Source organism: Piliocolobus tephrosceles, chromosome 20, assembly GCF_002776525.5.
Source record: "Piliocolobus tephrosceles isolate RC106 chromosome 20, ASM277652v3, whole genome shotgun sequence".
NCBI classification, from domain to species: domain Eukaryota; kingdom Metazoa; phylum Chordata; class Mammalia; order Primates; family Cercopithecidae; genus Piliocolobus; species Piliocolobus tephrosceles.
Window position 1 is genome coordinate 44,868,503 of NC_045453.1, and position 17,221 is coordinate 44,885,723.

General features: G+C 42.2%; 1 protein-coding gene across 3 annotated transcripts in view; it reads right to left on the reverse strand.

Moving 5' to 3' along the window:
• Positions 1-15,894, reverse strand: part of PCSK2 (proprotein convertase subtilisin/kexin type 2) — a 256,935-nt gene extending 241,041 nt beyond the window's left edge. The window contains exons 1-2 of one of the 3 annotated variants that reach the window (XM_023217814.2): positions 15,622-15,894; positions 14,502-14,654 (exon numbers count right to left, since the gene is read on the reverse strand). In XM_023217814.2, the coding sequence (XP_023073582.1) occupies positions 14,502-14,621 (120 nt within the window). In that variant the 5' untranslated portion in view covers positions 14,622-14,654; positions 15,622-15,894. Of the gene's footprint in view, positions 1-14,501; positions 14,962-15,621 lie in introns of those variants that run through there. The other 2 variants (XM_023217815.3, XM_023217813.3) reach the window with 2 other exon arrangements.
• Between the last annotated feature and the right edge of the window lie 1,327 nt (positions 15,895-17,221).

Consider the following 17,221-nt stretch of genomic DNA (forward strand, 5'->3'; position numbering starts at 1 on the left):
GTGCATTTAATTGTTTTGTTCTTAGCTGGACTAAACTTCATGGATAGAACTGGCTGCTCTACCAGCCATTCAATGTGACTACAAGGACAGTAATTAATCAAGCCATTAGTATCACTGATGCCATCATCCAGTGGCAATGGGATCAAAGACACATAACCTGACTTCCTAGTAGCATCATCTGTTAAATGATGTGCTACCTGTTGCCAGAATGAATGATTCCATAGGACAAAGAAACTAGGCAGAGATCAAAGCTTCTCCAAGTCACTATTAGCTCAACTTGTTATCCTAGGATATCCTGTATGTGGCCATCCTGCCACACTTCCCAAGTACCTTTCGATGCCTCCTTCCACCTATCTGCAAAATCCAAATTCCTCAGCATAGTATGGGTGACTAGTCATGAACTGGCCCCAGGTCACTTCTTTGGCCTCATCTCCCAGTCTCTTGTCATCTAGACAGAAAAAACTACTTGCAATCCTCCTAAAAACTGTGCCCATTTCATTGCACATCCTGTGCTTTTCTTTATAAACCTCTTGAAATTATAAGCCTCATTGTAAATTCACCTCAATGTATTATTGCCTGCTTTGTGAGGACTTTCCTTTTGCTGACAGTCATGGCCTCACATACACTATATATTAAATCTATCACAAAAACTTTCTAGACTTGTTTACATGGAGCACTCCCATTCATCTGTAATCGGCATGGAGGGATCCTATAAAGACATTAGTTTAACCCTTCATCTTATACACAAGAGAAAGCAGATCAAACACTATGTTTATGTGCTTAATAACTATTGCAAAAAGCATTTGAGCCTTGTTGCTTACTGGCTGTGGTTTAGATAACGCATTGTTGATACAATTGAACCAGCTTTCTAGAGTGGATGAGACAGACAACTAGATTGCGTGATGCTCCTATGAGTAATTAGCCACATATACCAAGTATTCTAGGTCTGGGCTTACAGTCCACAGTGGGATTCAAACTCTGATGTACCCTCTAAAGACTGAACAACTGATTTATATCAAGTCTAGAATGACACCCAGGTAATGAGACAGGTAAAGGATATGGACATACAGCCTCACTCACAAACTGTTTCTTTCTAGCCTCTGATGAACCTGAATTTTAGGTAACTTTAGGTCCTCTGTGTAGCACATGATATTGATGCACTGCCTGCCTTCCCTTGGTCCACCCTGGAGGTCACCTGTAGAGAGTACCTACAGATGCCAATGTCTTTCAGGCACCGCTCTCCTGAGGGTATTCTCTGGCAGTGGAAGCATGCTTGGTCTACTTACAGCAGGCAAAAGTACCAGAGATTTGATGTTCCCCAAGACCAACCATCAACCAAGAAGAAATGGTAGCTGGAGGTTAAATATCCCAGCTTCCTCACCCTGTGATGGGACAACACAAGTAAGTTGTAACTGTCGGAGGGGCCTATAGTAGGAAATTGGATCCATGTTTTGTTCGTATCTCCTTGTATCCATTCCCTTGGTTAGTCTCCTCCCACACTGACTCTAAACTTGGCCATGTGGTTTGCTTTGGCCAATGAGACTTAGTAAATGCAACACAAGCACAGACTTAAAAAGTGTTTTCATGGGCTAGGTGCGGTGGCTCATGCCTGTAATCCCAGCACTTTGAGAGGTTGTGGCAGGCAGATCACGAGATCAGGAGATCGAGATATCCTGGCCAACATGGTGAAACCCCATCTCTACTAAAAATACAAAACTTAGCTGGGTATGGTGGTGCATGCCTGTATTCCCAGCTGCTTGGGAGGCTGAGGCAGGAGAATCGCTTGAACCTGGGAAGCAGAGGTTGCAGTGAGCCAAGATCGCGCCATTGCACTCCAGCCTGGCAACAGAGTGAGACTTCATCTCACAGAAAAAAAAAAAGTGTTTTCACTTTGGGGTTTGATTTCTCATCTATCTATTGGAACCATCTTAGACTAGTAAGATTGAATCCCAGTTGCTTACTTATTCCCAAATCCATGTCTTAGTGTGTTGCATTATATTTGTTTACTGAACTTACTCAGTATATGTATGTTGAATGACCTTAATAATCTCCTTCTATATGTCCCTGTGGTATGACTGTAGCTCTTGCTAATTTCTTGGTCCATTGGTTTGAAACTCCCATAACTCTTCCTCAGTCCTTTCCTCATTTTCCAGTTTATGGCCAGAATGGTTTGTTTCTGGCTTCAGCTGCTGGGTCCAAATTTGGGTTAATGACAAACCTCATTTAAAACACAACTCTCCAGGGATCCCTGTCCCTTCTCCTCTGCCTAAAGTGCTGCTACTGGACTTCAAGAGATCACGAATGGCTTGTTTCCCATCCTTCTTCCCATATTTTAGGTTCTGCAAGGCCTCTCTTGGTCTCCCATTCTTGGCTCACAGTTCCTAGAAACATAGTCAGCTGGAACTGACTAGAATTGACTCTTGGATGTCAACTACCTTCTTGTGTTTGAGCTTCCATAATCACTGAAGAGAATTGGTGGCCACCTGATAAAACTGATATTTTATTCTTCCCGCAGAATTAGAGGAGAAGCTAAAGGCAAAGAGGGATAGGATTTGTGGATCACCTTATTCTCCTCTGTCACTGGATTATTAAAGATTAAGTCACAAAATTTTAGGCTACTAAGGACAATTAATGAAATCCACTTAACACAGGCACTAAATAGGATGTTCCTATAACCTTTCCTACCATACTTGGTCTTCCTGATTGCACCATCTCATGAACATCTGCTGGGTGTACAGTGAGACTCTAATGATTATGCTAAGTCTTTAATTTTTTTATCATTATTTATTTTGGTATTTATTGAGTGCTTACTAAATATATAGCACTGTTTAGTCAGTAAGGGAGTAGTCCAGGAAGTATAAATTCCTATTCTTTCTTTTACCAAGTGTCAACCCAATGGTCGTTGGTGTGGAATCCTTGAGTCTACGAATAGCTTTGTTTGCAAAAAAATTCTAGGGGTAAAATGGTGCAAAACAAACAAACAAAAAGCAGACCAGGAGGACCTGAAATGAATTGGTATGGTCAGACCAAATTGGTGTATGCGGTTAATTGCTTATAGGAGTGTTGCCCAATCTAGTTGTCTGTCTCATTCAGTCTGGAAAGCTGGTTCAATGGTATCAATAATGCATTGTTTAAACAACCGCCAATGAGCAACAAGGCTCAAATGCTTTTTGCAATAGTTAAGCATACAAACATAGTGTTTGATATCCTTTCCCTCATGTGTTAAAGGAAGGGTTAAACTAATGTCTTTCTAGGATCCCTTCCTGTTCTGAAAGGCTGTAATTTCACAATTATAGCTATCATTTGTAAAAATGTAAATGACTGGAAAAACCAGTTAGAGTAATGCAGACTTGATTGGCTAGGTAGGTCGTCAAAATATTTTGGTGGGATAGCAATCTCCAAGTGGTCTGACAAGTGCGAAGAAATCAGTAATTCATAAATATCTTTAAAATCACATCAAGTGACTGTAACACTACTTTTCTATTTTAACCACTATACCTCTTGAAGGGATGGTCTATATTTGATAAGTCCACTTCATCACACTTGATGCTTCCCTTCACGATTGGGCTTTTTTCCTGTAGCAGACATGGTTACTTCCACGCTCAGATCCTCTTGGATAGGCCTTACCATTTTGTGTGTGCCAGCCTCTGGTCTGTTTGTGAGTCTTTTTCTGGATGGCCAAATTCTGCTCTGTCTGAGCATATGCCAGGACAAAATGCTAGAGTGTTAACATCAACCTGGAGTAACTCTCAATCACCAATTAATATGTGAATGCAATGGGTGTATAAATACCCCAGCTTCCTCACCTCTCAGGCAGGATAACTCTGAAGCACATGTTCTATACCAGCTCCCAGTTTCCCAGTGGGATTGAGTTCCAGTTACCCACAGGGACAACCTGCTCTATGATGTACTTTTTATTCCTGCCTTCCTTTCCTTATCTCACTTCCCCACTCCTCTACCAGTATTTTCTAGAATCACTCTTTGAGTAAACTACTTGCATTTAAGTCCTTATTCCAGGTCCTACTTCTGGGGACTCAAATTAACACTCGTCTCCTCTTCCAATGTGCTAGGGTGACTACTCCTATTTCAATAATGACTTCATCTCTAAAACCAGTGGCTATGGTTGCTTCATTCTTTCCTTCTTAACTGTCTCCTCCTTTGCTTTCACAGGCCTGTGTGCTCTTGATTCTTTTTCCATATCTCCAACAGTCCAAGTTCTGACTCCTCTCCTGGTTCCTTTTTCTCCTTTCATGTCCAAAGTTCTCCAATATTTTGTCTTAGGACTTCGCTTTTTTTCCCTCTCAACGGTGAGGTGTATGTGGACAAATCCTTCTGCATGTTACTTTTAGTGTCTTGCTAACCTTCATCTCCTTTTTACTTTGATAACTCACTTCCATGAACTTCATCATTATCTGGAAGTGCTCAGTTTTTGGAACCTTGAGCTTCAATATCCCACTCATCAACCATAGCTCTCTCCCTTTTAGCTCTCTCACTATTTTTCCATTTTACCTATTCTTCTATTTCACTGACACTCTATTCTTTGGAAGATTCCATTTCTCTCACCTCTCAACCCTAATCTGAATGTTGCTTAAGACAATGACTCTGCTGGTGCCACCATAAATCCATTCTTTCCCACTTGGCTCTGCAGTACTGCCAGAAATCATGATCTGTCTTTTGTCCACTCCCTCTCTCATGCCTACTAGCAGCGTCTGAACTTCCATCTCCTTGAAGTCCCCATCCTGACACCTCTTCCCTCCCTCTGAACATTGACCTTGCCTCTTAATCCTCTGAAATAATTGTGACTCTTAAGTGGATATTTTCACCACATTCTCCTCTGTGACTTACAAACAGGACTTCCCCTGCCAATTTTTTCCCCTTTAATCTGAAATTGAGACAGCTCTTTTTTCATGCTTGGGCTAATTTCTTCACTTTTTAGTAAAACCAAGCTACTCAAAAGATGAATAAAAATGAATTTGTAATTGAAGTTCTGATAAAAGGACTTGTGGTAAAATTAGAATTTTAAGAAAGAACTAAGATAAGCAATATTATAAATTATGGTTATTAGTAAAAGATTAATATTTATATGTAACATGATGCGAAAATAATGATATACCTAACAAACATTGGAATGTGGAAGTGGGGAAGTTGAGAGAAAGTGTCAGGATACTAATTTCCCCATTTTACAAAGCACTGAGTCCATAGCTCACGAAAGTTGAAATATGTAATTAAATAAGTAAACATGTAATTAAATATATGTAATCTACCATGTGTGTATAAAATATGTAACTATAAACTCCTAAATATTAGACACAATAATTTCTTATTAATTTTAGGGAGGTATATTAGGAAATAATATCTCCTTTGCGTGACATATTTATCTGAAGTTTAACAATTTCCATAGTTCTCTTTTGATTTTCTCTTGTTAAATTTTTTTTTTTTTTTTTTTTTTTTTTTTTAGACAGAGTTTCACTGTCGCCCAGGCTGGAGTGCAGTGGCCGGATCTCAGCTCACTGCAAGCTCCGCCTCCTGGGTTTACGCCATTTTCCTGCCTCAGCCTCCTGAGTAGCTGGGACTACAGGCGCCCACCACCTCGCCCGGCTAGTTTTTCGTATTTTTTAGTAGAGACGGGGTTTCACCGTGTTAGCCAGGATGGTCTCGATCTCCTGACCTCGTGATCCACCCATCTCGGCCTCCCAAAGTGCTGGGATTGCAGGCTTGAGCCACCGCGCCAGGCCTCTTGTTAAATTTTATAATAATTAAATTGAATGATTTAAATCTTAAAATAGCACATATGATGAGATCCCAGCTCTATAAAACAATTTGTTTATCTCTTTTCTCTCTATACATATTCATACAGAAGTGTCTGCAATAGAGTTTATCTAATGCTGGTAATGGTTGTTTCTGAATAATGAGATTTGAGATAATTAAAAAAGACCTTCTTGCATTTTTTAATTACTTGGTGTTTTTTAAAATAATGATGATATGTGATTCTGACAAAAATATCAAAGTTATTACATTTTTCATATTATCGGGGTTCTTAACTTATCTCGTTTTTTAATTTGATTATGTCCACTCATGGTATTCATGAATACTGCAATGTGTAAAAATATTGTCCTCACATTGAGATGTTTACCATCTTGCAAATGAAAGGATTCACTTTTTTGTTTGTGTGTGTACTTGTTTAAACCTTAAGAGGAAAGATTCAATTGTCTACTACATCTAATACCAACATTAATTAAGTCATTAATTCAACAAATATTTCCTGTAGATGTAGTTTTGCCAGACACTGTTTACACAGAAAGCAAGGCTGACAATCTCTTTGCCTTCTACTTAAAACTTTAGAAGAGTGAAACCCAAATACTCCAGGTCAAAGCTTTTTTCTCTAATGACTTACAACACTTTGCAAATGTTTTAAACCTAAATTATTATCTTTATGTTCTTGATGCTTCCCATAGTGATTCTGTATATTGTTCACTTTTCTTTGGACTCTTTTGCCTTTGATACAAAATAAGCATGAAGTGAATCTATTTAGGAAAAACTAGGAGAACAATTGGATATTTATGGAATTTAATGTCAAATTTAAAGTTGTAAACAAAGAGCAACCCCAGGAACCTACAGTTTCTTGTCAATTTTCTAATGGAGAAACTGCCAATACCCTGTAACAGTCTCAAGTCTACTTTACTCTATGTCGGGAAATTAAAAGTGTGTCATTGTTCTACTTTCAACGTAAGAACTTGTTTTATTCACTTATTTTTATCTGACAATCTCAGCACATCACAACAATTTCCAAAAAGTTATGGTCAAATTAGCTTCAGAGACAAAAAATTGTCAAGGCAGTTACATTCTTTTCATACGTGTCTCACATAGAAGCCATCTATTAATACACAACTATACATTTCAGACTGAAGTGTTGACTCAGATGTAATTTCTTGACTCCTTAATCACTTGTGGACTTTAGCTAAAATAAATACACCTTAACAAGGGAAGTCAAACAGTAATGTCAGTTTTTGAGCTGTCCCGTGATTATTTGTATCTCAAATAATAATTCACAAATTCAGCACAGTTTATTTTTGAAACATTGGATCTGAACTCAATGAAAAATGGAACCACTACTCTAGTTAGGAGAAAAAGTTTGAACTTCAGATTTCATGTTTTATTCTTAAGGCCAGACCTCTTTGAGCAGTTAGTTTGAGTTGAATATAAAATTGCTGTGAACTTAACTATGGCATCACTCTCTGATGTGCTATAGCATTATTATCTATAGCTAGTAAGACCTTCTGAAATTGAAATTGATTTCTAGATATTCATTCAATTGAGAAAAAAAGGTGTATTTCCCCTCTTTTGTATTTTGATCAAGTTGTAACTGCAGACTTTCTTTGTTCAAAGAGATCATCTGTTCTACTACTGGTAATATCTAAGTTGGGGAATTTTAGAGAAACAAAGAAGCATGCCAGTTGCCCACTTGCTGGTTGCCACTTAATTCTATTGCCTAACTGAATGGCTGCCTATAGAGCAATGGATTCTACAGGAACCGTTTCTTAAAAAATAGTTTTTCCAGCGCCTTCGACCTGAGATTATGGACGAATCACCACCTTTTGGTCCAAATGCAGTCATAGTCAAGGAGCACATATTAAACAACTGTTATGAGTAGGGCATATTGGTTGCCAGCAGGAGGAACAGTGTGTAGAATGGGTTCTATTTCTTGCTGGAGAAGACAAATCACCAATGTTTGAAAAGTTGGTTGACAATATATGGTGAAATACGTGTCCTCTCACAAAACGTTGGAACAATTTTTGTTGTGATTTGGCTCCGTTTGGCTTCAAGGTTTAGAGATCCACTCTAGTAACATAAGCAAAGGGATATTTATTGACAGCATATTAGTTTGGGCAGTACTCCCACATCTCAGTGCCCTAATGTAATAGCAGTTTATTTCTCACTCACATAAGGTCTTCTAATTCACGGACCAGGGACCTGAGCTCCTTTCATCTTGTGACTCTGCTTTGGCATTTGGTGTTGAAATTTACTGTTCTTAATTACATCAAGCCCCAGAAGAGAGCAGAACACAGAGAAACAATCCATAAAGAATTCTTATGCATCAGGCATGGAAGAAATACACATGACTTCTGATTGCATTACACAGGCTAGAATTGTCACATGATCACGCTTATCCACAAGGCAGGCTGGGAAATGTGGTTTTGCTGCAGCCCATGAAGCAGGAGCAATGAATTTGGTGCTTAGCTCTTCAGGCTGTTACAGGTGTCTTTTGCTGGAAACTGGGGCAGGAAAGCTACTAGAAACTTGGATAAAATGTCTGAGTTTCCCACGGCCTGAATGGGCTTTCTCAAGGTAACTGTACTGCATTCTCCTCTCTAGAGCAACTAGCCAGTCAAATTTCCTGAGGAATCCAGTATAATTGGCTGAGATAATTACCATAGTCTATAATGAATTAAATTTACTGAATTTGGGCCAGGTCATCTCATGGGTCATGATTAGCCCATGGATGGACTGCTGCTGGGCTGGGTTTCTATTTCTCACTCAATCTGTTGTCACTCCCTGAAAAGTACACCCCACAGCTACTTTTTTGAGGAAAGGAGTGTCACTAAGGCACAACCTGCTTATTGTTACTACTGCAGTACAACTATATTATCCTATGCACTCAGTGCTGTGCCCAGAACTTTACATGCACTAATGATATTATTTATTTTTCACAACCACCATATTTTAATAACCATTTTCAGAAGACAATGAGCCTCTGAGAGATTTAATAACCTAGCCAAGTTTCCAGCGCTATCTGACTCCAAATCCTGTCATCTTTACCTTTCAACATTATTTTTCCTGATTTTCTTCAGCCACAAGAGGAGTGTTGGGAACAGTGTTCTGATTGTTATGTGTTCTGATGGCTATGACTGGCTATGAACAGTGTTCTGATGGCTATGACTGGTATCAGGGAAAGGAAACGATTACATGTCATCAAAATTCCAAATGGACAGAGAACACTGTGGCCTTGGTCAGCCAGAGAGGTCTTCAGGGATGAACTAGGATTCGATCTAAGGCACAACATGAATGGCAGCCATGTCTGGGAAAGCAAGGTTACAGGTTGCTATTTTCCCTTAGCTACTGTGGTAAATCTTTTTATAAGAGAACTGTCCCTTAAAGTCTTCTTAGATTGAAATCTCTTAGGAAATGCTTAGGATCAACTCTATATGCTGTTTTTATTTTTTTCCTCCAAATATTGTCAATTTTGATGTAAAGAACTATGGGACAGGGGATGTGGAAACACAGCAAGAGAATTCTTCCTTTGACTTACAACTGGCTGCAATGACGAAGTAGAAGTAAAAGCATATAATCTGGTTTCAACATTGTTGTGACATTAAGATACCATTAAATGGGTGGTATCAAATATTCAAAATACATATATCTGACCAAAAATTTCTATCCATGATAGGTAAAGAAATCCTACAAATAAAAAGTGAAGATGGACAACCCAAAAGAAAAACTTTTCAGGGCAAAGCATCTGAAACAAATATGTTTAAAAGAGGATATCCAAATCATCAATAAGCACATGAAGAGGTGTTTAACTTTAGTTGATAATCAGGGAAATTCAAAATAAAGTCACAATGAGACACTACTACATACCACCAGAATGGCTAAAAGAAAACAGATATAAAATATCAAGTGTTGGTGAGAATGTGGAGCAGCTGGAACTCTCACATACTGCTGGTGGGAATGTAAATTGGTACAACTACTTAGGAAAACCATGTGGCTGCTTGTCTGTAGCTGGCAGAATTCTGAGATGGCCCCCAAGATTTCTGCTCCCTGTTGTACATGCCCTATGTAATCATCCTCCTTTTGAGTGTGCACAGCATAGGTGGCACTGTGAAGATGACAGATTTCACTTCTGTGATTAGATTACACAAAGGTGAAGAGATTTATTAAATGTTATTAAAGTCCTAAATCAATTGACTGAGTTCATCAGAAGAATCAAAAGGAAAACAATCCTAGTGGGCTTGAATGAATCAGGCTAACCTTGCAAGGAGAGTGGACTCTTCCTGAAGGCAGATATTTGAAGGGCGTGGTGTGAGAGGGCTATGGAGAGGTCTCCTGGGGCTGAGAGTGGTCCTGGCCCAGCAACCAGCAAGAAAATAAAGATTTCAGGTCTAAAACCACAGGAAACTCAATTCCTCTAAAAGTGTGAATATGCTCAGAAGACAGTTGTTTCTTGGTCATGCCTCTAGATGGGACACAGCAGGCTATACCTTGATTTCAGCCTGTGAAGACTTGAGCAAAGGACCCAACTAAAATGTGCCAGACTCCTTACCCATGAAAACTGTGAAATAACAAACTTGTGTGGTTTTACGCCACTAAGTTTTTTAGTGATACACAGCAATAGAAAAGTGATGGTCTTGTAAAGCTGTGTGTATGCATATCCTTTTACTCAAAAATTCCATTTCTAGGAATTCCTAGTAGAAGGGCGTATATGTGTTTGCCAAAATACATGGACTTTAATATCCACAAAAGCCATATTTATAATAGCTAAAACTGGAAAACAAAGCAAATGAGGGAGAAAGGAACTTAGGTATACTGGTAATATTTTGTTTCTTGATTTGGGTGCTGGTTACACATGTGTGCTCAGTTTGTGAAAATTCCCTAAGCTGTGTTCTTTCCTAAATTATACTTCAATAAAAGTGAAGTGACCAGAAATTCATTAATTTTTTTACTACCTGGCAGCATAATGATTATTAGGTTGTTTTAAAGTTAAAAAAATTCTCACACGTTATAAAAATGGTCACATGATTTTACTTGTGTAATCATTTCAGCATCTGTCCGCTGTGGATAAAACAAAAAACACACCATAAGAAAATGAAACCCCTAGGATAATATCAGGTTCTTTTTAAACCCTAACTCTAACTTGATTTTTGGTTAATCTTCAACAGATTGCTTCAATGAATAATTTCTGTTTCAAATGAATTAAAATTAGTAGCATATTGAGAATTTTAAGGCAGCCTTTGGAATAACGCCTTTGTCATTACTGTAAGCTCTTTCACTCTTCTAGACATAAGTGTCTTCTTTGATGGACATAGGTCTTTGGGCCAGGGCCAGGTCATGATAAAATAGAAAGCTTTAATCTCCATAACCCTTTCAGAGGTAAAGTTATAGGTGTTATTTCATTTTAGAGAGGAAACATAAATGTTTGTTCATGGTCTTATAAGAATCAATCAAATAACTGACAAACAATTAAATATTCATACACAGGCTACCATGCTAGATATGGAGACTATATAAAGATAAAGTACATCATTTCTCCTGTTGGAATATTTGTAGTCTACCTGAAGATGTAAATACACGTACCCATTAGTTAATGACATATGTTCATGTGTTAATAGCAAAAGAATAATAAATATAAAAAAAAAGAAAAGGAAAAATATCAGAACTCTAAAATTGTGTCTCAAGGGAAGAGTTCTTGGCAGTCAGGGAAGGCTTCCTGGAGGGAGCATGATATAGAAAAGCAATTATTTTTCAGTCAAGCAAATTTGGTTTTAATTCTCCGTTCTTTTACTTCTCAGATATAAGCAGGGACTTAACTTCTCAAATCCTTAAGGTTTTCATCTGAGAATTACAGCTGATACCAGTGGTTTCTTTCATAGATTTGTGAGGTTAGAATGACATAATTTAATAAAAAAGCAGGTTCTTCTAGTCTCCATTGCTGACCCTTCATATGGATGAATAAATAATCACTGAGAATCTTTTGTGTCTGACACTGAGCCTCAGAGTAGGGAGCAGTAGGGAGTTGGGAGGCATGCTAAGTGTCAGAGCAAGGAAGGAGAAGGAATATGGGCCTCTAAAATGCACAATAACAAAGGTCAGCAAAAGTACATAACAGTGTGATGAAAGCAAGATAGGAAAGTGTCTGGGAAACCTGTAGTAATACATACAACCAAGAAAGTTTCCTTCAAGGCTGGCAACACAGTAATGTGTTGGTTACAGGGAGGAAATGAGAAATATAGGAGGTATTATCCCTGAATAGTTACCTTTTCAGTAGAAATACAACACCTACACCCATATTTACTTACATACATGAAATAATGAGGACAAGTGATGACAGTTATTAGCTTATGTTGTGCAGTGTTTGCCTATCAGTCACATAAAAATTTGGAGGTGGGAAAGCTCTCTGTGGTCTGTAGCATCAGGAAAGGTTTGAATTTGGGTCTAGAAGAGGGGGCAACACATGGATCCAAAAGGAGGTTTATTCTAGGCAGATGTTGCACCATGCAGTCCCTGCTACTTAAATGTGTAACACAGAAAAAAAAAAAAATCACTGGATTTGCTACCTGAGAGGTTATGGAGAGGTAAGGAGAGAGGTCGGTCTCTTAGATGGGAACTGCAGGTTTCAGGTTGTGATGCAAAATCAGCGAGCTCCTCTCCAAGGAAGAATGAAGGACAAAGAGGCCTAGTTATCTGATCTCTCATCCTAAGGGCACATTTTCAAAGGGGCAGCAAAGAGAAGAGAAAACCACTGAGAGCAATGGTTTTCAGAAACCTATGGCTCCCTCCCAGTCCCCTGCACCCATGAAAAGGTGTGACGGGGAGGGGGAGGGAGCCACAGGTTTCTGCAGCAAGATCACACTCAAGAATTAAAAACCCTTTTCACCTTATCTCAATGCCCCACACCCCCTGAAAGCACCTAGCTTGCTTGGGTGGGTACTAAGGAGTAAAGAGCATGGGTTCACTTCTGAAAGATCTGGATTGAAGCCCTCGCCTGTTTTTATCTCACACCCCTGTCTGAACCAACTTCCTCAACGGGGCCACAGGCTCAATCAAGAGATGTTGGGATTAAGTAAAAATGTATGTAAGGACTCCGGCACATAAGGTTCCGTATAACTAATAATAATCACTATTATATTTTATAATGGCCTTTGGGTCCTGGGTCTTGCCAAGTTTGGGGTAGGGGAGGGGGGTGTGAAGAAGGAAGGTCGACTTCTTTATTGTGTTGGTGTCTCTCAAAACAGCCGGCAGGCCCTGGGCCAAAACCACAGCGGGGTGCTCCCTCCGCCGGCGCCTTCTTTCCCCTGCTCCACCCACGCTTCCCGGAGCAACAAGTTCCTTTCCACAAGACCCGCCCGCGCGCCACCGGCGGACCCGGAGACTCTTTCCAGACCTCTGTCAAACTCGTCGCCAGACCCACCTGGGGTCGAAATCCCGGTGCTGCCTACGCCCTTAGGAGGAGGGAGAGCCCCCCACACTTGAAGGAGCTCTGGCGGTGGCTGGGAGAGAGGCGGGAGGCTTGGGAAGTCAAGACAGAAGAGACTAATAAGAGCTTCGGTCTGCGCGGTCCTTCAAGGCAAAACCAATAACCAAAAGCACCCACCGCTCATCTCACGCCACTCTCTTCCTGGGATCAGGAGCGAAATGGAGCCTGAAATCTCACTGACCTCCACCCAACCCTGTGGTAGCCACATCTCTGTCCTCTGGGTTCCCCTCGCCCCAGCTTCTCTCTGCACCCACACTCCACCCCAGCCTGCGCCAGGTCCCCTAAGGACACTGGAGATCCCTGATACATCTTTTGCACGAGACGCACGCAGGTCAGCCACAGCCCCCATCCAACGCGCTTCTCCCCTCTGTCGTCCCAGGATGGGTACCCTCGAGTCTCCAAAGGAGACCCAAGGTGTCCAAAGCTGAGAGGCTCACCTATATGCACAAACTGTCAAACTCTGACAACTTCTTGGAATGGGGATCCCCACGCTCTAGTGGGAAAGCCAGGCTGGCCGCCCACGCATCAGGAGAGGCCATCTCGACTTCTCAGTAGGGAATCCCCCTCAAAATCCACCTCTCCAGCTCCTGTAACCGGGAGTTAAGAACTAGGGAGCCAACCAGAAGTGCGCTCCAGGGGTGGGCGGTCGTGGGCGGGGGTGAGGGCGCAGAAGTTCCCCCCCGATTTTGGAGACCAGTTTATGTTTCCAAATCTCCGAGAGTCAGGAAGCCGTTGTTCCCGGAGAGGAGCAGGGACCGAAGTCACTGGGAGGGAAGTCCTCCGGCGCCGGGTGGGAGGAGCACCTAGGTGAATTGCAATGTCCAAGCTTCCAGACCCGTCTGTAGGAAACTATTCTTTCTCCAGGGGATGGGGGTGGGGGAGACGTCCCTGGCCAAGCAGCCAACGCCAGGATCAGCTGTTCAGGGCTTCATCCCTCCATCCCCAGACAACCTCGAGAACTTGGTACCTCGGACAGCATCCCGGGAGCATGGCATCCTTTGAAAGATGTTATCCTATTTTCGCCATCAAGTCATAGAGCAATAAATTATTTTGATGACCTTACTAGTACAGATGAAGGACATTTTAATTACATAACCGGTGAAAGATCACCGGAGGCAATATCGTGTTAAAGAGCCCATGGCAGAATATCTGCATCGCATGAGAAAGAGAGAAAACTTGCAAATCTGCAATGAGATTGCGCAGGGCTGCCCCCCGTTTTGAAACAACATGCGAAATGCATGGGAGAGCTTACCTTTCGGACTCCAAAGCCGTGTTCTGCTGCAACTTGGCGAGCTTCGTCCTCTCCCCCTTTATGCAACTCCACAAGAAAATGATTCGTGAAGACCGGTCGCTCAGCAGATGCAAAAACCATGACACAGAAGAGGAACCCGGCGGTCGCCTTCCACTGGGAGACACAACCACCCTTCATCCTTCTTTGGGAGTGAAAAGTGGTGCTAGGAGGCGCGCAGGCTGGCAGAGCAGGGGACTCGGAGGGAGGGTGCAAAAAAAAAAAAAATATATATATATAGTTTTAAAAAAAATCTTTGTAGAGAAAGAGACTGAATAGGGTCTTGGAAAGCAGCGAATCAATGTGTGTTCTCCAGCATCTGGCTACAGGGGAAGCCGTGCAGTCAGGCGGCCCGGCGCGCGGGCAGGGGTGCGAATGTGGGGAGCTGTGTGTACCGGAGAGAAAGAGCGAGTGTAGGTCTGTGCTTGATGCTAAATCTGCATTTTCAGCTCCTCCTCAGCTCCAATTCCCCAGGGGCTGGAGGAGAGCACCAGCTCGGGTGACGTGAGTCCGCCAGCGGCCAATGAGGGCGGGGGAAGCGGCGGGCCCCGCCCTGGGCCGCCCCGGGCCCGCCCCCGCCCACCCCAGGCCCGGCCCCGGCCGCCTCCGCCTTCTGGGGGCGCAGCGCCGCGAGCCGGCCCCCCCGCCCCTTTCAGCACTGGAGAGCTCCCCCATCTCAGCCTGGCCCGCCGCGCGCCCAGGAAAATCCCCCCAGCTGTAATCAGGCCAGCGGCGGCGGAGTGATGTCATTGTTTGTGGGAATCTGTAGGCTCTGGGAAGGGAATTACGGTGTGTGCCGCTCTCGGAGGCCCCGAAGGGAGCTGGGGCGCCGGCCTCTGTGCCTCTTCCTGCTTGTTTCCCGCTGCAAAACACCTCTCTCTCTGTCTCTCTGTCTCTCTCTGTCTCTCTCTCTCTCTCTCTCTCTCTCACACACACACACACACACACACACACACACACTCAAGGCATACTTGCCTCCCCTTATCCCAATAACAAAGCAAATATTAACCCTCCTCCCACCACTTTGGGCAAATCCCCGGGGGAGGTTTGCTCTCCTTTGCACCAGGAGGGTTGGGGAAAGCACGTTCTAGGGGTGATCCACGGGGAGCGAGAGTGCAAGGAGGAGCCCTTGCTTTTTGTAGGCTCCAGGCAGGTCCGGAGCGAAGCGGCTGGGAAGCTTAGCAGGAGACCGGGCTCGCCCCACCCGCGACGATGACTGGAGGAGGCTCCTCTAGGAGTCCTGGCTGCACCTCCAAGATCTGCCTTCAGGAGAGACGCGGCCGGGGTGGACACGCCGGGAGGTGCATTCACAGACTTGGGGACGTTCCACTGCACAAGGACAGCGAGGGTGCGAGTTGGGGAAGGCATAGCCGCGGTCCCAGGCGCCAGGCCAAGTCGCCCGCTGAGCGTCTTCTGCTGGAGGCGACATGGGGCGGGGGCAACTAAGTTATTCAGTTAAGAAACGTGCACTCGCTCTGGACTCTGCTAACTGCTGACGAGGGACTCCACTTCTTGCCTCAGAGGGAGGAAGCACATACCTTCTGTATGTAACGAAATGAGGACGACTGTTTTAAAGCAACTTAATTATTGTTGTGTTAAAGAATATTTACACTGATCTCATTGTATCATTTAGCTTCAGAGCTCAAAATTCTGCTTTACTTGGATAAGAGGTAAGAGATCTTTTCTTAGGAGCTTAAGTGCATGCAATTCAGAGAGAAAGGAAGAGACCATTTATACCATCGACACGTTGCACACACATTCTCATGTATACACAGATTCCTCTCTTTTTATTTTAGCACGAAGTCCAAATCTACGCAAGTCAGAATCTACGCAAGAAAAGCACTATTGGTAGAAATGAATACACTTTGAATGCCATGGGCCACCCTGTCTTCAGAGCAGGTCTGTTTGCTGACATAGTTGGCTCCCTCAGAGCCCTTTAAAAAACTGTCAAAAATGTGGGCATTGCTGAAGGTTTTTATTAAAACATTAGAAGTCTGTATGACATTATTTATGATTGTTATTTGAATTCCTCTAAGAAAATTAAGCTATCTGTTAGGACTTAGGGCCATGGTGGAGGCAAGGTTTCTGGAAAAGTACTAATAAAAGGAAACAGATCAGCTCTGGGCCCCTCTTCTCACTACTGCTTAGAGGCTCATTTCTGCCCGTGTTCCCCCTTTCTATCACTCTGTCTTGTTTAACAGCTTACCTCCTCATAATCCCTCTGTTTGAGTACAACACAAGGTTTTCTTATTCAGAGACCCTCAGCTCTTCCTCTCCCTCTTTTTCTTATAGTTCGTCCATATTTTGAATCAAAGTGCCAGGTTGGTATGAAACAATACCACACGGTTCTTTCTGCTTTGTGTTGTCATTTGAAAAAAATGGCACCAAGTGTGAAAACTACATTAGATAGATTCACAATCATGGAGAGCATTCCAAAAGCTTCAACAGAGATAAAAATTTAAGTTCTTAGAAAGTAGATCCGAACAGCATCAACTAAATTAATTTAGAAGATGATAGGTGTTGGGAAATAGTGCTGATAATGTAGCCAGATCTCTTTGAAGATGCACATAAAATTATCATCTTTCTAGAGATATTTATTAATTTATTTCTGAAACCACAGTTCCATACTTCATTTCTTTTCTTTCTTTCTTTCTTTCTTTCTTTCTTTCTTTCTTTCTTTCTTT